The sequence below is a fragment of the Dipteris shenzhenensis genome, chromosome 28 (genome assembly GCF_047967505.1).
Source record: "Dipteris shenzhenensis isolate YYH24624 ecotype China chromosome 28, Dip_SZ_1.0, whole genome shotgun sequence".
NCBI lineage: Eukaryota > Viridiplantae > Streptophyta > Polypodiopsida > Gleicheniales > Dipteridaceae > Dipteris > Dipteris shenzhenensis.
This window is the reverse complement of record NC_141623.1, coordinates 46,103,147-46,129,110: the sequence shown is the minus strand read 5'-3', so window position 1 is coordinate 46,129,110 and position 25,964 is coordinate 46,103,147. Positions and strand designations below refer to the sequence as shown.

General features: G+C 45.0%; 1 protein-coding gene across 1 annotated transcript in view; it reads right to left on the bottom strand.

Annotated features, from left to right (window-relative positions):
- Positions 1 to 1,823: 1,823 nt before the first annotated feature.
- Positions 1,824 to 25,964, bottom strand: part of LOC147883617 (S-type anion channel SLAH2-like) — a 36,504-nt gene continuing 12,363 nt past the window's right edge. The window contains exons 2-4 of the mRNA XM_087399531.1: positions 24,395 to 25,162; positions 24,150 to 24,181; positions 1,824 to 2,211 (exon numbers count right to left, since the gene is read on the bottom strand). Coding sequence (XP_087255657.1) covers positions 1,824 to 2,211; positions 24,150 to 24,181; positions 24,395 to 25,162 — 1,188 coding nt within the window. The remainder of the gene's footprint in view (positions 2,212 to 24,149; positions 24,182 to 24,394; positions 25,163 to 25,964) is intronic.

The following is a 25,964-nucleotide window of genomic DNA, read 5'->3' as shown; positions in this document are numbered from 1 at the left end:
TCTTCAAGCAGATGTTCATCAATGATGCGGAGCCCCTACTGGTGAAACATCCTTGGATCGTATTTAAAGAACACGCGAAGAAATCAAATATTTGAGTGATCAGGAGTTGCGATTCAAGTTTTGGTAGCTGATATCCGAAGCAGAATCAAGATTTCACAAATCTCTTGCTCCGGATTATGCAAAGCTTAAAAAGCTTCACCTCTTGCGGGTGAAGAATGAAACCCTGGACATGGGCATGTGTGCTAAGCCAGCGTTTTGAGCTTATCGTCTGGGAGAAAGTCCGAGACAGTGCAGGGGTTTAACTTCGCAGAACGGCTAAAGAGAACAGTGCTGCGGGACGCTATGGCCTCCTATTATGAAGAAAACGTATTTTGCATTGATCTAATCTAGAAGTTATAGCCCCTTCTTGGCAAGCTATGGCCTCCTATTATGAAGAAAGCATATTTTGCATTGATCTAATCTAGAAGTTAAAGCCCCTGCTTGTCAAGCTAATATTTCTCTTCAGGAGAGAACAACAGACTTGATCTTATGTTCAGGCTCTATGCCAACCATCAAAGAGAGCCAATTCTCCTTGTTTTTAAAAGATTCTTGCAAGGGTTCTCTCTCTTTGAGCTAGATTTTTTGGTCTCATCAGTCTGCAAGTAAAATTTGTGGGATGTTGGGTTGCTGGTTGTGTCTTTCTATGGAAAAGCAAATTTTTTTCTGTTTTGACAAACATAGAAGCAAAGTGTCCTTCAATTGGAAAATGGAGTGTGTTGCACATATTTGGCATGACAAGTGTGAATGTTCAAGACCTTTATCTGTCGCAGGTGCTCAAATTGGATTTCACGTAACTGAAAAATTAAATAGTCTTACCTGTAAGTGGAAAGTGAAGCTAAGTGAATTGGCCTTGATTTCTGGAAATAAATTGGGGTATACCACACTTGGTTACATGAGCAAAAATAAATTGGGATATACCACACCTGGTATCTGAGCAATGCGTGCTAAAGTATGGAGTTTTCCTTGGGGAGTAACATTGCAAGATGACACTGAAGGTCTCATGTATGCTTTAAATCCACGTTTGAGACACCCCAATACCCCTTTTGAGTATGTTAGAGGATATGATGCACACAATGTAGGCATGTTATAGGAGGGGGTTTGCCTCTGACATTGAGTACAGCACAGATATGTTGGACCATGCGTACCTTTGGAGCCCATGATGTGAATACAGCCATCGATATTTATTACATGTGGCAAATTAGAGCATGACGAGGCCTTTTTGTTGGTTTAGGTGAACATGCTTTGTTTTTTGGTGTGTTCTGCATGTATACGTTTTAGACAATTTTGTAAGTGGATGCACTTTAACACACCCAAATCTGAAGGCAGTCTATGGGTCATGGGGAGAGACACGGATCGCTTTCAGCAATTTCTAGGCATTAAGAAACAAAGCATTCAGTGTACCAAAAAAATGTCACATCTTTAAGGTTTTGAATGTTTCGACAAAGTACACCCCACAATTAGGCCGGCACATTTATTTCTAGACCGCAACATGGGTTTAATTTGCATATGGGGATAAGAAGTCTCAGAAATATATCAAGCATATTTGAAACACGTTGGAAAGCTACTCTTTCTTTTGATTATGCCTGAAGGAGACATATTGGAAAAGGACGGACAAAAGATGTTTGGGTCCATTGAAATCCATGCCTTGGCCCTATATCATGTTAATATGATCTTAAGTAAAGAGTTACAGGGATTCTTCGATATAATGAATATCTCATTAGCTGCCGTCAAATACAATGCCAGACTGCCTTTGGAAGCTACTGAATAAGAAATAATGATTGTATTTACACATATCCGTTGATAAGGGATGGCGAAGTACTCTGTCTCGGAGGTAACGAAACATCTGTTTGAAGTGGAGGAGACTTGATTGCTAACGAAGTCATGTTGGTGTCAGTAGGGTTGCCTTTATCTGTTGCTGTGCTTCCCTTCTGCTTCTTTTTAGGCCTTGTAGTTGTGATGGCTATTGCAATGTCATTAGGAAACAGTGTATTCAAGAAGACACCATGGATTATAGTTGATATGAAAAGACATAAGACTGTAATTGCTGAGATCATTGATAGAGCGACTGCCATGGTCTTTGATAACGGATGTTGTACTTTTTGGGAATAATGAATAGTGGCAATCGCTGACGAAGTCATCGGATACAAGTAAGCCCACCATGAAATAGAAAACCTGCGTACAAAAGACAAGGAGTCAAATCCCTGGAATCAATATAGTGCTTGTTGGTAGTGATTTAAGAGAGAATTACAAAGAAAAGAAAGATGTTTTTGATGTGAAGCTGCCTAATCAAAGGAAGCATACGTGACCTTTCAGCCAGGCTTATGAATTACCCGTATGGGAAACAACAGGATATCACATGATTGATTCTATCTATGAAAGATCTAATCTACATATCCAGGACCTGATTTTGCATGGCTCAAAAGCAACTTATACCTTTGCAAGCTTACAGATGTACTGCATGCAAAACCGATTCACTTCAACGGTATCCATGGATAAACCCTAATCATGTTTTTGCCCCAAAAAATAAGCTCCATATCAAAGCCTTGCATCAGTCAGCCCATTGTGCCTTTCTTCCCTCCAACTGAGGCCTATCACACATATATTTGATAGACTCATGGTTTGTCAATACATCAAACTTGGCTCCATATAGATAATGTCTCCAAGTTTTCAATGCGTAAATGGCTGCATATATTTGTTCTTTTGAGTTGGCCACCGAACTGAGTGTCATCTAGCTTCTTACTCTCAAAAGCTGTAGACCGGTCCTCTTGCAATAAGCTGTGCCTATTATAAAACCACTAGCATTCGCCTCGACCACGAATGGTCGGCTGGTTTCTGATAAAGCAAACATAGGTGCTTCTCTCACCTTAACCTTGAGAGTGTGAAAAGCCTCATCAAGCTTGTCATTCCACGAGATAGGACTGTGGGACCGAAGTCCACCCTTAAGGAGGTTCGTCAAAGGAATGGCTAGCTTTGAATAATCCCGCATAGATTCCTAAGAAAGAAAGTGAATCCTATGCATGCACAAAATTGCCTTACTATCTAAGGAATGGGCCAATCCAATACCTTTTGGATTCTCTCATGATCAATGCTCATGCCCTCTCGGGAAATCTTATGTCCACGGTACAAGAGTTCTTTATGGTAGAACTCGCTCTTAGACTCCTTCTGGTGCTAACAGAATGCAAAGATGCTATCGACTTATATCCTCTCAGAATACCACAACAAATTTTCCCATATATTCACTAAAGAGATTGTTGATCATTTGTTGTAAGGTAGCAAGAGCATTGGTGAGTCCAAAAGGGAGCACTAAGAACTCATAATGGCCAAACTGGTGTTAGGAATGACCCAACAAAGGGTACGCACAGCGGAAGAATGATAGTAATGCCGAGGAGCTCACACAGTGTGCGTGTGGGGTGTGGAATCACGGACTTCTTAACTTAGTGTGCATAAATTTGCTAGCTAGTAAATAGACAATGCTCAGAAACAAATATAGAAGCAACTCTTTATATTTCCGTCCGTTGACAAAGTAGGACAAGATACAATACCAAAAGGTTCTCCTACTAGATGTCAAGCACTTCTAGATCTCTGAGCCCGCGTGCTCCACCTCGAGCAAATGTAGACTCTCTGTCTAGAGTGATCCTCTCCACCTTGCTGTCGGGAACCTCAGCCTAGGTGGGCAGCCCTTCTCAACTTAGTCTGCAGCTTCTCTGTACCCCCTTTACCTCCTGGATATAGGCCCAAGGTAGGTCTAGTGCTGCTCCTATCTGTTGGCTGAAGTGCTGCTCCAAAAGATATGAAATGAGGGCATGGAAGCCCTCCTTTTATAGGGCACAAGGCCCCCTTGAATGGACTGACCAGCCAGCCTCATCCTGGCTGACCAGACTGGCCGGCCAGTCTGCTTGCTGGCCGACTTGGTTGGCTGGTCCAACCAGCCCTATATAAGGGCCCTAGCCAGAATCTTTTGGGCTGCTGCTAGGCTGCCCTTTTGTCGCTGCTCGAGACCCTCTTGCAGGCTTCATTCCTGCCAAAGCTGGGCTAGGTATCATAGATATAGAGCTAGCTGCTAGAAAGCTTTCTGCCGTTGAGAGAACTCAGGTTGTTGTTGAGAGGGGGGACTGCCTGGTGGGTCACTTGGTCCTATGGGCAGACCTCAACGGGCTACATCAGAAGAAGTAAGAGATTATTTCTAGGGCCGAGGCTAGTCTAGAGGTGGGATCAAAACCTAACAAGAACCTTATGTGGCACTTGTTCTTCAAGCGAATGCCATTCCCATGAAGGAGTCCAGGCCGATGCATCCAACTAAAGTTGTCTACCAATGCAAGTGATGTAGGAGAAGAAAGGCCTCTCTGTTATTGTACTGGGAGATAGACTATCATTCTCTAAAGACTACGCAATGTGGCAGATGCTCCCAGCAGGTTAACTCTAGCATCAGCTATTTTTAATCTCTACATTATTTGTGGATGTTCCGAATTCATTCAAAGGGAAGTATCTCAATGATAAAGCCTTTGGCACAATAGTACAAGTTCTTTCAAAAGATCAACCTTCGACTTCCGAACAGAAGATTTTCTCATCCTATTGTTATACGGATGACCTTTTGTATTATCAAGATCGCGTCTGTGTACCACATGACAAGGATGTTCGACGTCTTTTGTTAAAAGAGCATCATGTAGTTCCTTATGCTGCCCATCCAGGCATCAACAAGACTTACAGGTTACTCAGTGCAACATACTACTGGCCTCAGATGAAAAGCAACGTCATCAAAATGGTTACATCTTGCTTATCTTGTCAACAAATGAAAGCAAGCCGACGACTTCTAGCAGGACTTCTTCAGCCTCTTTTAGTTCCAACTGAAAGGTGGGAAAGTATTTCCATGGATTTCATTACAACACTACCACGATCTTCCAGAGGTAACACTCAGATTATGGTAATTGTTGATCGATTTTCCAAAATGGCACACTTTGTTGCTTGCAAAAGAAGTGCACAGGCTCCAGACCTCGCCAAACTCTTCATACAACACATCTTCCGACACCATGGATTGCCCAAGAATATCGTATCCGACAGAGATCCTAAGTTTACCAGTCACTTTTGGATTTCATTGTTCGAATCTTTGGGTACAACTCTACTGTTCAGTTCAGCCTACCATCCAGAATTAGATGGCCAGACTGAAAGAGTCAACCAAGTTCTAGAAGAAATGCTTCGACATTATATTCAGTCACGCCTAGCAGCTTGGGAAGAGTATCTACCACTCCTTGAGTTTGCTTATAATAACTCTTTCCATAGTGCCATCAGCATGACTCGATTCCAAGCAGCTTATGGACACACTCTGATTGTACCAACGAATTTTGTACTTCAACATCCAGTGGCCCTAGCTGATCAACTGGTTCAAGAAATGCAAGACATTCTACTCCAAGTCAGGGATCATATGCGAAAAGCGCAAGAGCGGTATCAACGGTCTACTAACAAACATAGACGTCACGTGGATTTTGAAACTGGTGACATGGTGCTATTGTTTGTAGCCCCACATCGCTACAAGACAGGTAAGTCTGTGTTTCCTAAGTTGCGACCAAGATACTATGGACCTTTCCGGATCGTCAAGAAAAATTCACCTTTAGGTTACAAATTGGAATTACCACCATCATGGGGTAAAATCCATTCGACATTTCATATTTCTTGGCTAAAGACGTACATTCCAGGCAATGAAGCAGCTCCTCCTGCAGGTGACTATGTCCCAGAAATCGAAGACGATTATGTTCTCCTTATCTTTGAGCGTATTCTGGACCATCAACAGCGAGAGACTCGACATCGACTTATCACGGAATTCCTTGTTCTTTGGCGAGATCTGGACGACTCCGACGCTACTTGGCAATCTGATGAAGACTTACAGCAGCACCTTGACATTTTACAGCAGTATTTTCAGAATTTACCGTGATATTTTCTACATCAGTTCATTATCTCCACTAGGGTCTTATTTTGAGTGGGAGGGGATGTCACGATTTGTGACGTATTCCTTTCTCTATACCTTAGACTTATGGATGGTTTGATGAATCGACACTTGTGGACGGGTATGCCCTTTCGACGGGACACTTCCTATGAGGCACAACCCTTCACAAGAGATATTCTATTGAAGAGACACTCCCATTGTAATGTACCCTCTCATTAAGGGTCACACCCTTCACAAGGGGTACACACCTCTTCATGCACATACACTTTGGAGTACATACCTTTTCATGTGTGACTCTTCACTCTCTATATAAGAGAGGCCCAACTGTATGAATGACACACTACAGACATTAAAGCAATACAAATATTCCTTGTTCTCTGCTATTTTAGTCTCTTTTTTGTTCCTTAGCACATTTCTAAATATAGTAAATCTAGGATTTCTTACATGCCATGTGGCAAGCCTGTGTTGCTTGCATGTCCTTTTGCACTGCCTGCATGTCCTTCTACGCTGCCTACGTGTCCAACACTTGTTGGCTGACTGCGTGGCCAGCATATGTGGTAGTTGCTGACATGGCTGCGTGCATGGCAGGGCACGTGGCTGCCTATGTGGATTGCTTGCTGAGCTGCCTTCTTGCGTGGTAGTCTAGCATGGCCACGGGCTGTGGATGCCTGTGACATCCCCTTCTGCTGAAACTCGAACTATGGTATGAAAGTGGCCTCCTGTCGTGCTGATGGAGGTGACTGGCTGTGGTATACCTGGCTGATGAATCCTGTCCTGGATACCTGGTCCATGAGTTCAAAAATGGTTGCTAAGCTCATGAATCATGATCTGTAGGTACTGAATTCTTGGATTTGGTGCTAACTTCTGGTAATGATAGGTGCTATGGGTTAATACTCCAGGATGATGCTCCATGTGGTTTTCCTCGGTGCATATAGGTGATACGGATGGAGGAAGACTGGGTTTGACAGAGGCATCCTGGTCTTGTTGTAACCTTGTTGCCTGCTGCAAGGTTGTATACTGTTGTAATACTATGTCTTGTTGGCGCCGGTGTCGAGCCCCTTGAATGATTGATATCAAAGGTTGAGGCGGAACACCCTTAATCCAATAGATGAACTTGGACCCATGGTCGGGATTTTGACATCCAAGCCTTGGTGCTGATACTCTGGTCGGACTTCGAACGGATGCCATCATCCTGCTCCCAAGATGACGTCCGCTGTCTGAGTAGGTGCGACCCTGAGTGGCCGACTGTGTACCCCCCCTGAGATTTTCAGAGTGGCTGATGCTACTTGCATGTTGCTCTCTATCTTCTGCCCCAAAAATGCCCCATTCAAGGTCATTGATTTTATTGGCGCAAGAGACAACTGAGCCTTCTGAGCTGCTTTGGTGGAGATGATGTCCTTGGAACTGTCTGGAAAAGGACCTTCTGACCACCGACTTGTCCATAAAACTAAAACATATTGGGAAACTGATGAGGCTTTCCCTTCAGCTGTGCTTCAAGCTCCTGTATGACTACTGAGATTGTTCCTATAGTTTGCTGTTCATCAAGCTCCTCAATGACTATTGAGGTTTTTGAAGCTGTTGCTGAACCGCTTGACGTGGCTCTTGTTGTTAGAAGCTTCTGGTAGTGCGGGCAGTCTTCCTTAATATGGCCTGGCACATGACAATGGAAGCATCGGTTCTCTTTGGCGTGGACTGCTCGTGTTGCTTTATCTAAGTACTACCCACCATAGCCGTTGCTATCCTTCACCATCCAGCTCTTCTTCTGCTGCCCATTCCCACCATCACTTGTTGTGGAATCCTGGGACTTCTTACTGTTGACTTGCTTGGATCCTTGATAGCTCAAAATTTTGAGCAAGCTCGTATGCACACTGAGTATCCTGTGGTCTGAAACTTCTGACATACCACTGGATGTCTATACGCAGCCCATGGAGAAATTTGCTCAGCTTTTGACTGTCCTCCAGTTGCAACTATATTCACACTTGAGTGAATTTATTGGCATAATGATTCACCGTCTCGGTGTCTCCTTGGCATAGCTCGTAGAACTGAATCTGGAGCTTGTCCAGGTACTGCAGTGGCAGGAACTGCGATCGAAGATGTTTCACGAATTCCGTCCAGTTGTAGAAAGGTGTCTCCTCGTCTGCATCATAGTGGTCCTTCTCCCACTTGAGCCACTAGGTGACCGCCTCGCCTGTGAGGTGCATGGATGCTAGGATGCACCGTTCATTGTCCTTCGTAGGCATCACTGAAAGATAGCTTTCAAACTGATCGAGCCACGAAGTCAACACTAAGGGTTCATGCTTACCATAATACTGTGTGAAGTTGAGCTTCCCTAGGAAGGAGGGCTTCGCCGTAGGTGGAAGTCTCTCCAATTCTCCCGCGCTGGTCGGAGTAGAGAAATGAGAAGCTGCCGGTCCCATTCTTCCTTCTCTTCTCGAGTGGTATGTTCTCGGAGCTCCTTGGCCTCCTGAGCCTGGGGGTCTTGAAGTTCCTTGACTTCCCGAGCGTCTCTATTGTGTTCATAGTTTGCGTTTTGCTTTCCGAGCTGCCCTTTCGGCTTCTTGAGCTTCCCGATCGTGTTCTTCTTTTGCTTCCCGAGCCTCCCGTTCACGTTCTTCTTTTGCCTCCTGAGCTAGCCTTTCGCGCTCTTTGGCGGCCTGCTCATGATCATCCCGCATCTCCTGAAGCTAGGTCATGCGGATGAAGAGAGCCTCAGACTGTTGTTGCTACATTTGTATCATAGCTTGCAACATGGCCGTCATGGCAGACATGGAAGTGTCTGCAGGATTCTATGGTGGGGGTGGTGGTTGAGGCACTGAACCCTACCCCCCTGTGTTGGACTACTCAATGTTGCTCATGGTGTCCTTACCGGATCTTGTCTGGACCATAAATGATGGGGGCTGTCCCTGACTGACCTGAACCTCTTGATTCCTATAAAAAATTTTCCCCTCTTTACTGTGTGCCTCAAGGTCGGCCCGATGCGTGATGGAGTACGGGAGGGAGTGGCTAATGGAGCATGGTAATACCACTAGTCCGGGGTATGCACAAGCTACAAAAATAGATACCCTAGAAACCCCTTTGTCTCAGGAAAGAATCTGAAGCTCTGATACCATTGTAGCGGGAGATAGAATATCCTCACTCTCTCTCCTGCTCAATACTAACTGCAACTGCAAGATACACAAAGTGATACTGTGGATGTGAGTGAGAATCAGAGGGAGAGAAATGTAGTGGACCTCCGAAGAGGAATATATAACTGAAATGTATGAATGCCCAAAGGGCTGAATACAACTATATAGAGGGGCTGAAACCCTCAACTGCCAAACTGGAAAAGACTAAGCTAACTAGAGGAGGTGAATCCTATCTAGATTCCTGGAGAGGCTGAGGCTGCTGGTCTGCTGCGGGGAGGTCTAATTGCTGCTGAACTGAGGCTGTGATGCCCAACTTTGGGATGAGAAGTGAAGGCTAAGGGGCGCTGCTTTTATAGGCCCCCTTGGGCCTCAAACTGACAGACCAGCAGGATCCTGCCCAATGCCAGGCTGCTCCCTTACCAACCTGCTGTTGCTCCGCCTGTTGACATGGCAGATGCTGATGTCAGCGCTGCCACGTGGCAGCTCCTGTGCTGCCTGCGTGTCCTTCTGCGCTGCCTGCATGTCCAGCACCTGCTGGCTGACTGCGTGGGAGTCCCATGTGGCAGTTGCTGACTTAGCTGCCTGCGTGGCAGGCCACATGGCTGCCTACGTGGACTACTCGCTGAGCTGGTTGCCTGCGTGACAGTCCAGCATGGCCATGGGCTGTGGATGCCCGTGACAGTTATCTGCTTTGAGTGCCCAACCCGGGATGACTAGAACTATTTGCTTAGATCCCATTGGACTCGAGAGTCTTTTATCCCATAAACAAAGGTGCCATTGAGAGTGGTCCTATCGATGTTGGAGTGATTTGAGGTCAAGGGATTGTAACATTAGTAAAATGTTAGGTATGTACCTTACATCGTAGATTCCTATTTTGTGTATTGAGGGGCTATATTGTGTTTTTATTTACAGGTCTTAAATACTCATGTAGTTTTGTAGCTGAATAAATGTGAGCACGCCACATGTCATAGGGCAACTCATTTATCCCATATACAAGTATACTGCCCCCTCGTTTGAATTATGTAAGAAGGGCTCTAGTTGTATTTGCTAGATCAACTGATGATTGGCATTTGTACTTTCACAGTATGCTCCCACTCTCTTTGTAGTTGAACCTACGAGGAATAGTACTGGCTATTGCTAGCCAGTCTCATTTGAGTGGCCATTGGTTATGTGACCGCTTACCAAGTAAGAGTGTTCCTCCCCCCCCCCCCAAAAAAAAAAAACCCTAGGCAGCACCTCATACAGATGGCTGGAGCAAACGGGAGGCTGCAGGATGATCTGGAGATGGCTGGAGCAGAAGGCCCTGTGAGGGCTGCACATAGGGCAGCACACATGCTGCCAAGGCCAAGATATAGGCCCTGCAGACAGCGACAGTAGAAGTGTAGCAGGATGGGGCAATGCAGCACGATGTTACAGCGCAGACCAGGTCGGACCAATGGGCAACTGCCACGTGGCATTCAGGCAGCAGATTTGGAGCAAGCTCACTTGGCAGATCACCAGCCTGCAGATCTGGTCAGCTGTTTTTGGGGTCATCCAGCGCTGTATAAAGCGCCCCTGGAGGGGCAGTCCACGATTTAGTCAGGGAGCCTTTGGTACCTCAGTTTGGGTTGCAATTCAAGCAGCTGTATAAAGCGCCCCTGGAGGGGCATTCCACGATTTAGTCAGGGAGCCTTTGGTACCTTAGTTTGGGTTGCAATTCAAGCAGCAGGAAGGTCCAAAGATCAGAGCAGCAAGAAGGCCAGGAATCAGGGAGACTTGTGTCTCACCATTGGCTGCACACAGAAGCAGTGAGGAGGTCAAGGATCAGGGTGCAAACAGTACCTCAACATTGGCTGTCCATCGGAGCAGCAAGGAGGTCTGTGTCAAAGGCATCTACTCAGCCCACCGTATCTCTAGGAGAACACACAGGTGGGCAGTGTTTTGAAGGTTCCAGGAGGAGGTACGAGAACAGTTTCGTGGTGCTAGGGGTCCACATCTAGGCAGCACCTTATCTAGTAGATGGTGGCACACTGTGCACACCTTAGTACAGGGTTTTGTCCATTGTTGGAGAAATACAAATTTTCTGTTTCTACTCTCATATGCATGGTTCATTAACTGTGTAAGTCTATCTATATTCACATGGGTACACATCAAGGGAGAGGAGTGAGATTTTAGTCAGCACTGTGTGATTTCAGGGCAACTTTTCATACAATCTTCCACTGCAGGAGTGTTGGCTACAGCAAGCAACCTCCATCTCTGTTTTCTAACTCCTTTGAGGTATCTGCCAGCTGAATGTGAAGGAGCACTGCATCTGACATTGTTCCAATGATCATAGAAAACGCCTCAGCATCCTTCTTCTCCTACTCTTCCACATCATCTGGATCTGCAAGTTTTACTACTTTTCCTGTTGCATCCAATGTGTCGTGGGTTTCACCTCCCCTCCTATTGTCACCTTCCTTGCCAGCATGCGACTCTGTAACTTCAGCTTTCAAATAGGCCAACTATTCCCCTGTAGTTTGCCTCCATCTCCGAAATTTGGGAACGGGATCTTTGAAGCCATTGGAATGAAAGCTTAGAATAGATGCAATGATACAAACTCTGCAATCCCTGCTTGACAAGGGCACACTTACCTAAAACTAGGTCATCTTTCTTCTCGTAAATGCACCTGTCCTTCAAATGTCAGAATTCATCTCAAATTTTGCACATTCTCAACTCAAGTCACCTTGTTTTCATGCAGAGGACCTCTCTTCTAGATAAAATGCACTTTTGAATCTTCCTCATAGCTCTGATATCATATCAGAAGAACGAACGGAGGTTGCTTGTTGTAGCCAACACTCTTGCAGAGTGGGAGAATATGCCCAGGAGTCCCACAATGTGTAAACAAACCTCACTCCATCTCTTGTGCACACAGGTATTACTGAGGTAACTCACAGATGCGAACTAGAGCATGTTCATGATGTAGAATGGCCGAAACATATAGATTAGATTGCTTCAAAAATGGACAAACCATGATACAAAATATGGTGCACTATCTACAAACATCTAGCAGCCTGTGTGCTGCCTAGATGTGGATGCCGCCCAGATCAGATTCCACCCAACCATTACAGACTGGGCCAACCCAGTCTGTGAGCATGCTGATGTCAGCCGACTGTACGTGCACTATAGCCGATCAATACAGCTCATTAATAGTCTATATATTCTGCTGTACGAGGCACCTGTACTTGACTCTGCTTCAGCCGTCTGCTGCAATCTGTTGTAGACCTGTTCATACTGCTACCACCCTTCTGTGAATGTTCTACTGAGCTGCTCCAGGCCTCTATCAACGTATAGCTGCTGCTGCCTATATTCTGTAGCCTATGACGCGCCCTCTTCCAGAACCAAACTGATCAATTTCTTCTATTTCTTAGATGTTGCCTTTGTGGAAGCCTTCTTGTCTGCCCCTGTGGCATATCTTTGATCCCATCGTATGTTGCTAGTACAACTCCTCCATGTCCTCATGCAGGGGCTCATAGGTGGGGAGTCGACCTCTAACTTTCAACAATGTGGACTACTTTTTGGATTACCCTTCTCCTTTAGCACTAGCCTTTTTCATGGCTGAGTCGCCCCTTCACCTCCAAATTGCTGACAAAAGCTCAGTACAAAGACTTTTGTATAAGTGAATGCTGAAGTGTGTGTGGGTGTGTGGATTTGTATGTGTGAGCATTTGTTTATACTATGGTCTACACCCACCGCCACTGGGCATTGATGATGTCGGTGGGGATGTCATAGTAGCTAGTCGATGCATGATGGGGTTTATGATTTTCGACCTTGTGAGTGATTGTCATGAGATTCAAACTGCATTGTTTGTTGTGTTTTTTAGGGGATGCGGTTAGGCATATTTCTGGTTTCATCTGGATATACGTTCCCGCTGTATTAGTAGACCTGCATATTTCATTTTGTGAAGCTTTGTCCATGTTATGGCTTGTTGGTACTGCACTATCTTAAGTGGTGCATTCCCCCTATCAAGTTTCTTTTGTAAGCATTTTCTACTTAAAATGCTCGCTTGGGGAGACTAAACAAAACCCAATGGTTGTCACAAGCAAGTTGTAGCTTGGATGAAGAGAATGTGGACAACTTTCTGATTAGCTTTCACCTTTAGTGCTGCTGTCTTTGCCTCCGGAGTGTTGATAGAAACTCAGCACGAGGACATCTGTGCAAAGCCCTAGTGTGCATGGCTGTGTGGATATTTATATGTGAGAGCATTTTTTTACACTATGGTCTACACCTATCGTTGGGCGCTGATGATGTCGGTGGTGATGGCATAATAGCTAGTCCTTGCTATGCATGATGGATTTTAAGGTTTTCATCCTTGTTACTGTCATGAGATTGAAACTACGCTATTTGTTGTGTTTTCAGAGGATGAGTTTGGGCATGCTTTTAGATTCATTTAGATATTTATTGTTGCCATATTAGCGGACATGCAAATTTCTGATTGTGAAAATTTTGTCCATATTGCTGCTTTGCTGATATTGCTATAAGATCTAAGAGGTGCATCCGTTGCCCTATCCCGTTTCTTTTCTAGGCATTTGTTGCTTAGAAATGCTCATTTGGAGAGACTAAAATGAAATACTATAGTCCTCACAAGTAGTTGTAGCTTGATTGAAGAGAATGTGGACTAATTTAGCCTTCTCTTTTAGTGCTAGCCTTCATCATGACTGAGTCTGCCTTTTAGCTTGATAGAAACTCCAAGTCCCCCAAATAAGATCTATCTAGACTGTCAACTAGTCCGTCACGCCATTACTGGTAGGAGGAGTAACAAAGGCTACTAGGGAGCCTTTCTCTAGGGTTGTGGCTGCTAATAGTCTCAAAGATAAATTGCTCCCAGATGCTATGCTTGGTCAAAGGCGTTGTCGAGAAGGAGGTACCTCTTGGTTGTCCTTCTTGGAACACTATATTGTTGAAGTCTCCAGAACAACAATCCAAGAGTCCACGTCTAAGAGTCTCTTGGTAATACGTCTCCTGAAAGGTACACATCGCTTATGACATGTAGGCACGTGAACGTTTAAGATCCCTATTCTAGAGTCTCTCATCCTCAAGTCTATCCACACAACCCATCCCCCTATGAGCTCACCTTACCCAAACACCTTGGGAATAAGGTCTAGGCTACTAAAAGCCCCCCCCGCACCCCCCCCACCTGCCCCCACTCCTACCCATAGTTGGAGAACATACCTTTGGACCTAGACTTGGACCTAGACTTGAGAGGAGACGGCACCATCATCTGATATCTGAAACTGAAAATATACCTTCAGGGCCCATTGCATTGCTTCTCCTCACGACCCACTGCCACGCTGGTATCGTCAAACTATGAAGGATTCCGGGATTATTCCTGTCGAACTTCCTCCTTCTGATCCTCGCCGCTCTACTCGAATAACTTCTTCTACTGCCACTGCCTCTTTTTTTACCATGGCCTATATCATACATTCTGAACCTGCCACTTGGCAAGAAGCAGTTAAAAATCCTGCGTGGCATCGTGCTATGGAACAGGAGCTTGAAAGTATTGATCGCAATCAGACCTGGATCTTGGTCAATCGACCCACTCACAAAAAGGTCATCGGAACCAAGTGGATCTTCCGAACAAAACTCAAAGCCGATGGCACCCTGGACAAATACAAAGCCCGCTTAGTAGTGCAAGGATTCTGCCAAAAACATGGTATCGATTATGAGGAAACCTTTGCCCCTACTGCTCGGTTAACTTCCTTTCGTCTTCTTCTTGCCTTAGGTGCTCATCACCACTGGACTATCTATCAAATGGATGTCAAGAGTGCCTTTCTCAATGGCTACCTTGATGAAGAAGTCTATGTGACTCCCCCACCAGGTTTTTCTCCTCCTGGCCATGAAAATAAGGTTTTCTGTCTCCGCAAAGCTCTTTATGGTCTCAAACAAGCACCTCGATCATGGTTCCACCGGATAGACACCTTCCTCAAAACTAATGGTTTTCATTCTACTCCCTTTGATCCAAATTTATATATCCATCATTCGTCAGAGGGGGTCTGCTTTATTTTACTCTATGTCGATGATCTTTTGCTTTTAGGCTCCACTCCCACTACACTTCAGTACATTAAAACTCAACTCAGCATCACTTTTGAAATGACTGATCTTGGTCGGCTCTCCTATTTCTTAGGCATGGAAGTTGTACAACATTCTGGTGGTACTTTTGTTTCTCAACAGAAATATGCTCTTCAACTCCTTGATCAAATCATTCCTCATGAGCCTAAGCTGGCTGCCACTCCCTTAGATCCCACCGTAAAGCTCTCAAAAGACTTGGAGTCTCCTCCCTTTGATGAACATCTCTATCGCCAGGTTGTTGGCAAACTCCTCTGGCTCCTTCACACTCGTCCTGATCTTGCTTACTCCGTCTCTATTCTCAGTCAGTATTTTAATTAACCCAAGCTCACTCATTGGCATGCATGTATTCGTATCTTGCGGTTCATTCGTGGTACTTACTCTTATGGTTTACATTTCAGACCAGGACTAACCCTACAGGGATACACTGATTCCGACTGGGCTGGTGACCCGGACAATCGTCGTTCTCATGGCGGCTATATTTTCTCGTTTGGCTCGGCACCTGTTTCTTGGTCTAGCCGTAAACAAGAGACTGTTGCTGGTTCTTCTACTGAGGCTGAATACCGGGCCTTGTATGATTGTACCACAGAGGCCATATATCTCCGACAGTTTTTGGCAGAATTACACTTTCCTTGTACTGAACCCACGATCCTCTACGTCGACAACAAAAGTGCCATTGCTCTCGCAGGCAATCCCATTTTTTCCAACCGCACCAAACATGTCGGTGTTCACTTTCATTTTACTCGCGAGCAAGTGGAATTAGGTACTATTCGGTTGATCTAATCTATGTTCTAGCTGCCGATAATCATGCTGATATTCTTACCAAGCCGGTTAATCGCCCTACTCTTGAGCATCTCTGCCCACGGTTGGGGATTGGTTTACCTCCTCCTCTTTAACAGTTTTTTTTCTCTTTGTGTACTTAAGGAAGTGAACAAATCCCCTGCGAGGGCACTCCTTCAAGTCTTTCTTTTTCGTACCATCATCAGGGCATTTAGTGAAGATGAAAACCTACTCTGTAGGCATCTCCATCTAAATGAAAACCCAAAAAAAAAAAAAGGGCTGATGAAGATGATAGATCACTCATGGAACACCTCTTTGCTTCTCCTGTCTGCATTGGACATTGAGAGGGGGTGTTAAGCCAGGCAATCTCCAATTCTCCAGGACCAGATAAACAGGTACAAACACCACTGGTGCCTCTCCAAATTCTGTCAAAGAAACCCCGAATCGGAGGCAAAAACCACAACCAAAGAAATGTCAAAAGCCCCGGTGCTTAAAAAATGTTTTTTTTTTTGGTCTGACCAGATCTGGCCGACCAGATTGACCTGGTCGGTCAAATCTGACCAGGTCGGTCAAATCTGACCAGGTCGGTCAACCTGCTGGTTGACCGACTTAAAGCCCCTTCCTATTTAAAGGGGGGGGGGGCTAGGTATTCAGACACAATCTCTCCTCCAGCTCCAGAGGTTCCTGCACACCCTGAGCCACTTCTGCCTCCTGGCTGCCTCCTCTGCTGCCTCAACTTCTGCCTCCTGGCTGCCTCCTCTGCTGTCCTCTTTTCTGCTCCAGATTTGCCCTCTTTTCTGCCCCAGATCTGCCCCTCCTTTCTGCTCAGATCTGTCCTCCTTTCTGCTCCAGATCTGTCCCCTTTTTCAGCTCCAGATCTGCCCTCTTTTCTGCTCCAGAACAGCCTTCCTTTCTGCTTCAGTTCTGCTCTCCTTTCTGCATCAGATCAGCTCCAATTTCTGCTCCAGATCTGCCTTAGTTTAGCTTCAGATCTGTCCCAACTTCTGCTCCAAGATCTGCCCTCAACTTCTGCTCCAGATCTACCTCCAACTTCCGCTCCAGATTCTGTTCTGTCTATTCCAAATCTGCAGCAACCCCTGCATCAGTTTGCTGTCTCAGATTTGGTTCAGTTCCAACTTGTGGAGCTAGTGCAGAAGTCCACTACAGTTGTCAGGACTGAAGTTTGTTTCCTCCAGAGCTTCTCTTCACTTGTACTAAGTTCCGTTTGTGATTTATATATCTTCTTCAGCCATTGATTGTCTTCAGTATTGTTTTATTTGTCTCCAAGTATTTTCTTTATAGGGGGTCCACTGCTTCTCTCCTGTGGTTGCAAAATTAAATCCTTAGAAGATGGGAAGTGCTCCCAACAGCTCCAATAGTAGCCCCTTTGCAAAGTTGCAAGATCAAAATTGTCATCTCTAGTGTGATAGGGTAATCATGTGGCATATCAAGATAGTTCTAGGGCCCAAATGTCAAAACTCCCTTGGGAGGGGCTGCCCTACGCGAGCTCCGTCCACATGAACTGTGAGAAAAGGGGGGAGTCTCTTGTGCCGGTTTTATGGGAGCGATGCCCCAGTTCGGCAAAAGGATAGGCTGGAACTAAGATGAGGAAGCAGTGCCTTGTCTGAGTGAAAGGACGGACTAGAACTGAGACGAGGAAGATGATCTTTGGCCAAAGTGAGTAGATGGCCTAGGCAAGGGTGGGCATTGTGATGTGGGAGAAGAGGGGAGGGGTGTGGAACGGAGCTACTGGTAGGGGGGGTGGGAGAAGAGGAAGGAATGCTTGGAGGGCGGGGTGTGGGCAAGGGTGATCGCTGGCTTTGTTGAAGAGGCAGTGAGAGGTGGAAAGGGGGAAGGGGTTGTGGGCAATTGGAGAAGAAGAAGAGGACGGTGGGGTCAGGGGGGAGGGGGTTTGGAGGCCAGGGGGGAGGGGTGGGAGGGATGATGATAAGATGGGAAACAAGGGGGAGTGCTTCTCCTGCACCTGGCCCCGCTGGAGTCTCCTCGGTCAACTAGGAACCATGGTTGTAAGACACGTTAAGACACGACACGTTAGACACGCTTCAGACACGAGTGTCTAAATTGTCTTAAAGATAAGACACGTTATTGTAATAATAAATATTTAATTAATATATGCATAAGTATACAAGTGTACAACTTGCTAGCATAGCTAGGTGCTAGATTCTAGAAGTACAATAAGCTACACTTAAACAATGCAAGAGGTAACAATGCACTTGTACAATGTACTCAAGACTTAAAAGTTGAAGTTAAGACTCAAGACTCAAGAGCTTGCAAGGTAAGAGTCACAACTCAAGAGCTTGCAAGTCACGAATCACAAGTTTAAAGATTTAAACTAACAATTGAATCTTGATATTCAAAAATCTAGATAAACAACTTAACAAGAGCCTAGAGGGCTACGTAGATTATATACCAACATCATTAATCAATACACATAAATATCATGGCAATAGTCTATCAATCACATGTGACATGAATGAAATATGCATGCCGATACATATAATTGAAAGGAAACTTTCGACTCTCAAGAGTCAAATCTCTCAAGATTCATCCTAATCTGAATCTGCGAGGTCACTACCTCTGCTGGATCCGAAGTCACCACCATCAATGATAGCATGGTATCAATGATAACATGGTTACGTCAAACTCGATGTTTGTTGTTACACCCCTCCCACTAAAAAAAAAAGCAAGAGTGTCTAATGGTGTCTTAAGTTAAGACACATGTCTTAAGTGTCTTAAGTGCCTTATCATAAGACACGAGTGTCTTAATAACCATGCTAGGAACCTTGTGCTGAGAGGAGAGGATCTATTGGAAGATCAAAGATGACTTTTCCCTTGAGTGTTGCAGGTCATTCTGAGGGCCCCCTCCAAACCTTGCTCCTCTTGGGTGGGAGGGCCCCCTATAAACCTTGCTGCTCTTGGTGTCCTAAGGAGGCCCTCCAAACCCTTCTCCTCTTGGGTGGGAGGGGGCTGGTGTGGCATCGTGCTTGATTGTTGCTGTCCACGTGCATGGCATCTTCGGTTCTTTGTGGCTCTCTTGCCATGCTTCTTTGCGGTCCATGCGAGTCGAGCCCATCTTGGATGGTTTGAACCAAGCGGTTTGAGACTCCTACTACTGTTTGTCTGTGCAAGGAGATCTATCCTCTCGCCTCTTCAGATGCTGTCTTAGTCGAGATGACTGGTGGGAGGAAGTGCCATCTACAAGGCAAGGACAAGGTCTCGCTAGGTCCCCATCTGTCTGCACCTAAGGCACTGCCCTTGGAGGCTAAGACCTGGGCCCATCTACCTGAATTTATTACCATCTAGGGTCTCTAGAAGAACCCTGCAATCCCCTTGAGCTGCAGAACACCTTCATCCGCCAAGACCAAGGCTGTGGTGGAGGACTCCAGCACGATCTGAAGCAAGCTTCAATGGAAGAAAGAAGGGGTCTTTATACCTTCGGAAGCCCTAACGTCATTGGAACCCCTGGCACATGATGTGTCATCTCCATATCGTCTACCATAAAACTGTGGTACTAAGCTATAAACAAGACCGAGTGTGGGGCAAGGAAGATGGAGCTTTGCTTGACATTTTCTAGCTGAGCCCGTTGTTGAGATCTCTCAACTGGTATCAGAGCGTGGGTTTTCTAGCTGAGTCTAGGTGTGAGTCTAGAGCCCGAAGTCTGCTGCTACAGCTCTATTGGAGGAAGGAGAAGCTCCGTCGGATGACTTTACTTGCATTATGGTGTGCAAAGACCTTGCAGAAACCTTTGCAAATGGTGGCCTGGATATGAAGATCCAACACACGAAATTAGCGCAGCCTGTGCAATCAACAAGAATAGTCGTAGGCAATGCCATGTTAGCACTAATGTCAGCATCAGACCCGGACTGCCACATGGCAGTCCGATGACATCCGCAAGGGTCGATGCAGGTCGGTCATCAGCAGTAGGTTGGTTGGTAGGGATTCAGCCTAGTCAGCTAGTTTCAGGTTCCAAGGGGCCTATAAAAGGCCCTCCCTTGGCCTGCATTCACTCATCCCATCTTCAGAGCAATTTGGCTTCACCACCTCTGCCAGCAGCAGGGGATCATGCAGCAGTTCAGGCATAGAACAGGGAGCAGAACAACTGCCCCTAGTCCTGGCATCTACAAGTTCCTCTACAGGCCTGGTTCTGTCGAGATAGCAACAGTTAGGGTTTGCATCAGAGCAGTCCCTTATCTCTATCAACACATAGTTCAACAGTGAGGGTTTAGTCCCTCCATACAGTATTTCCGTTCCTCTTTTGTAGTGAGGGTTCATCCCCTCCATACAGTACGTAGTCCTTTCAGTTATTTACAGTTACATTCAGCCCTTTGGGCAAGACATTATTTCAGTTATTTTTTTCCTCCTCGGAGGCCCATTAGATTCCTCCCTCAGATTCTCTCACTCACTTCACAGTTCCACTTGTGTTTTGAATGCATTCTTCTATCAGTTCAGGTAGTAGTGAGCAGGAGAGAGAGTGAGTTAGGCTTTCTCCCTGTTACAAAAGCCCCTCTGGCTAGACCAAAAAATCACCAACAATCTCACAGTCTCCCATGTCGAATCAGAAAGTTGCTCCCGCTAGCAAAGGGAGGAAATGGCGGATGCGGAAAAAGGGCTGGGTGAGATGTAGTGCGTAGCGACTTTGCAAGGCTAGGCCTTGCCTAGCCTAGAAGGGGTCTCAAGGTCTGAATAGCTAGAGAGACTGGAAAAACCCCGAAGGGAGTTCATGGTCAGTAGAATAAGATGAGACAGCCTTTTGACGTGCACTGGTGGGAATAGAGGCCCTAGATGCGATGAAAGAAAGAGAGGATGGAAAAACCCCAAAGGGGGTTCATGGGCAGTAAAATGACATGAGACAGCCCTCTTTGGCATGCATTGGTGGGTAGAGAGGCCCTATGTTGGAGTTGCAAGAAGGATTGAGCAAGTGAAGCAAAAGAGGGGGTGTTCTATTCAAGAGAGACAGGCCCAATATATAGGCTCCAGTTACATCCAGTAGTGACATCACATATGAGCTCAGTAGAGCATCTAGATCCACAAATCTCTATATCAGTTCCATGATTCTCTCAATCACACACCACACACTAGATTCACTCAATCACACCTACTAACACCTATCTAGGCACACCATGTGTTCACACACTCACAACCTTTGATCTTAGGACTCTAGATATGACCCCATTACATCAATTTGTCCTTCATTCCCCCCCACAAATTGATGACCTCAACCCTAGCAGTAGTCCATGGGAAACTTCATGGCTTGCCCACCTCTAGTGGCAACACACATGATCCACAACCTGGTACTCACTCTAGTTGCATCAGCAGTAGGCTCATTTGGGCATCCTCATCCCAACATGATCTCACTCTGACTTTGGTTTGTTGGTTTACAATTGGGAGATAGACAATGACTATGCATGGGAATACTCTTAGATCCAACAAGGTAACACATAAGACTAACAATCATTTGTTGAGGGGGACATCCCAAGGCAGAGAACCCTTATTAACCACACACACATAAATATTTCTAATTTGGAGATGTGGGAAAATACCCCCCTTTGATGGCATGTCTTGTCCTTTTTCTCCTTCTCTTCCAAGCTACCTGGTGTGAGGTTCATTGTCATCGGAGAGGTTCTTGGTGTAGCCAATCTTGTAGCTTCTTTGCTCTTTGTCCTTCTCTACACTCTTTAATGTATCTTGTCTATATTTTGCAATACAAGATCCTTGTAGTCCTTCACCTTCTTTGAGTGTCCAAGCCTTAAAAACATTTTGTGAATCATATGGACTGAAGAGGATCTTACTACTTGTCATGCAAGGGCAGTGTCTACTCTTGTACAAGAGGAGGTCATGATTGTATGGCAAGGTATAGTCAACCAAATGCAAGTACAATTCATACATCATGAAAGATACTGAAACCATAACTAAGGCATCTCAAAATAAGAATCATAATGGTTGTAGTTGAAACTTTTGTTCCAATCATATCCATTGGAAATCATCATGCAAGTCATGATATATTCTTCCTTCATGTAAGCTCTTGTCATGGTCAATCCACACTAGTCAACTCAGTCAACTAGTCAATAAGATAGTATGACTTGAAATCCACTTCAAAACTTCAATCCTCAATATAAAAGATGAAAAATGCATTCAACTGAAGTTCAAAGAGCATTCTCAGAATTGAAAAAAACAATCTTTGAATCTCTGAACTGTGCTTTAACTCCTCAAGCATCACCTTAGCATTTAGTGTAGCATCAAACTTTAAAAATAGTCTAGAAATGCTTGCAGAAAACAGAGGAACCTTGGAGGATTGCTACCTCACTGCACAAAGCATCAAGTAGAGGGCATTTGCTGCGCAATTAAAGGTACTTGGAAGTAGAAGACTTGGTGCAAGTCTCAGAGTAAATGAAGCTTCATACCTCCAGGGGCAGCAGCATCTTGTCCACCTCCAAAAACATGTCTTCTTCAAAACCTGACTGGTTTTTCCTTTGTTTCTCCTCATTCCCTTGACCATTTGCCCTCAAAATTCACTAGCAGGTAGCCCATAGGGTCGCCTAAGTGCACCTCAGAGCATTTTTGAAATGGTGGCTCTAGCAAGCTGAATTTGAAGAAATGGCGCAGAATAGAGCGAGTTTTAGCACAGTCTGTAGAGGCAATATTCCTTCAATTCCTCTCAGGTGGAAGTGCGCCTTAACTAGGGAAATCTACACCTGAAAGGGCTGGAGCAATGGTTCAGAGATGAAGGAGAACAAGCACTTGGAAATTTCGTGGGAAGAAGAGGAAGAAAAGCTTCAAAAACTTCATGGTGAAGAAGATGATGACATGGCACTCAAGGAGGTCTCAAGGAGAGTGAACCAAGGCTCTGATACCACATGTTGGAGTTGTAAGAAGGATTGAGCAAGTGAAGCAAAAGAGAGGGTGTTCTATTCAAGAGAGAGAGGCCCAATATATAGGCTCCAGTTACATCCAGTAGTGACATAACATATGAGCTCGGTAGAGCATCTAAATCCACAAATCTCTCAATCAATTCCATGATTCTCTCAATCACACACCACACACCTAGATTCACTCAATCACACCTACTGGCACCTATCCAGGCACACCATGTGTTCACACACTTACAACCGTAGACCTTAGGACTCTAGATATGACCCCATTACATCAATTTGTCCTTCACCCTAGACGTGATGAAATCAAGGAGAGTTTTGTTTGAGGTCTTGCTTGAGCCCATAGTAAGATAGAAAAGCTCATAGGCTGGCAAACACAAACTGAGGCAGCAAATAGATGGGTTTTGGAGAAAAGCCCAAAACAGGTAGGCACAGCCTCAAATGGGTGAGGAACAGCCCAAATGGGCTGAAGAGAGAAGGAAGGCGAGATGGACAGAGGTGGGCAAGAGAAAGGGTCACGAGTAGGGAGAAGAGGCAGAAGGGAGTAGTAGGAGGGAGGCAAAGCACGGAGCACCATCAAACTTAGGGAGCTAGAATCCTAGATTCGGAGCTCTCAGGTTATGGAATGTTGGAACCTTTTATCCCCATTTCTGTTTTGAGGCTGGGAATAATTCTTTCTATCTAAGTGGTGTGTTGCTCTATCAGCTTTCTTTTCTAAGCAGTTTTTACTTAGAAATGTTTTTTGTTTGAGAGAGACTAAAATGAAATACTAAGTTTTTGCAAGAGTTGTAGATTGAATGAAGAGAATGTGGATTCTTTTTTATTAGAGCCTTCTCCTTTAGTGCCAAGTGTGGGTGTGTGGATATGTATATGTGAGAGCATTTGTTTATGCTATGGTCTACACCCTTCATTAGGCATTGATGACATTGATGTGGATGTCATAGTAGCTGTTTCCTGCTCTCCTGATTTCAACCTTGTGAGTTACTGTTATGAGATTGAAACTGCAGTATTTGCAGTGTTCCAAAGGATGAGTTTGGGCATGTTTCTGGATCTATCTCCACCCACCCAGCCAGAGAGAGAGAGAGAGAGAGAGAGAGAGAGAGAGAGAGAGAGTACATACTATGTCCATCATTTAGGTGATAAGACATTATTAACACTTTTTCTTTTCCATGTTTCACAATGAAAGCACACTACTTGGCATAGGACATGCTTGTGAGTCCCAAAAAATTCATTTTCAGGGTGAAAACTTAAAAACATTTCAGAACTGGAGTGCTGAAAGAGGGTTCAGATTCGTACGGAAATCCACGGAAGAAGTTGAGACGAACAGCCTGGAACATGACCAAAACAAGGAAAAACAAGCCAACAACATATAAGATTGAGATTGCGTTGTTGTGGGATAAAGTACTAGCCACATGTTTAAGAGCAAGCAGGAAGATTCCTTTTTCAATACACAGCAAGTAGGTCCAGACGAGGTCTGCAAGTTGCAGGTGGTATGTCACTTTAATAAATAGAGTCCCTTTGCATAAAACTTGACAGCTTACCAAAGAAGAGTACAAGAATAGTCCCACAAAGTAACAGATTTTTGATTGATTGTCAAAGTCTCCCACAATCCGCTCCCAGGCAACACTCGCAGTGCTTGGTGCTGCTACAAACAAGAAGAAAACTGGATGGAGATCTTTGGGAATAACCTCACTCACGGGTAGTCTCTGGTAAAGAGTTACAAAAAGAACCAGGTAATGTATAATGCCAACTGCCCAGAAGAATATTGCCGCCTCCTTCCAATGGACCACAGCTGCAAGAAGTGCTCCTATAAAATTTCCTACCACAGATAAATGTGTGGAAGGGTTTGCTACTTTACTTAGTCTCCTTCCTCCTCCTGAAAACCATTGCCCATATACCTTAAGCTCTAATAGAATAATAGGCGTCATAAATAAGCACCATATAACAGGGCTCACAGAACTGGCGATGACAGGAGGGACACCTAAAATCAAGAACAGGCATGCTACCCATGGAGCAAAAAAGAAATTGCTGCGTACAGGGTGATAGTATTCACGGCGCACTGCCTCAAAATAGAAAAGGCACTTCAATAGGTATGTTATGGATATAATAACTAGGGAAGAGAGAGCCAGACACCACAATATGAGGTTTACATCCTTGTGAACATGTAGAAAGTTCATTGAATTCAAAGAAAGCGTCTTCCATAAATATGATTGGCTCGCAAGACCAATGCTGATACCAAAGCATGCGACTGGGAATCGCAAGAGAAATGGCCACCTCTGGTCGAGTGGAAGCAAAGCTTCTTCGGAGTCCTGTCCACAAGGTGCATAATTAGCTTTTGAAAGAGGGCGCAGCAGGAAACTACCATTGTGAAACAGCATTTGTAAAACATTCAGATATCAGAATCTCTGGACTTAAATGAATTACTAGTTTAGTTTGGTTTATTCGTAGTCTGATAATTTATAATACGTAAGTCAATACTGACTTAAAACAACATGGGAAGTTTTATGAGCTGCACAGACTTCATGAACATACAAAGTCCAATTTAGACTTGAATTTGTTACTGTGACCTTAGGAGCTCTCTTTATAAAAAACATATATGTACCTCAGCCCATGCTGTCTAACTTCTGTGGATTAGAGTCAGTCATGTGGCTGATCTCGTTCAGCAGATGGATGCCCCTATGGCTAGGCCTGGACAACTAGTGTAATGAGTGGACAAGGTGCAGAAGAATGGAAACATCGGCAGAGACATCATGTATGATTGCAGAGCATGAAGTGGAAGCAGACCATGAAGTGGTTGTGTTATGTCATCTTCCATAAATATGACTGGCTCGCAAGACCAAAGCATGCAACTGGGAATTGCAAGAGAAATGGCCACCTCTGGTCGAGTGGAAGCAAAGCTTCTTTGGAGTCCTGTCCACAAGGTGCATAATTAGCACTTCATGGTCTGCTCTAGAGTTCCACTTCATCTTCTTCCACTTCATGGTCTGCTCTAGAGTTCCTGCATTCTTCCACTCTAGAGCAGACCATGAAGTGGAAGAAGATGACATCACACAACCAGCAGGTGTTACTGGACATCTGGTTGATGACACACCTGCCAGGTCAACTCTGACC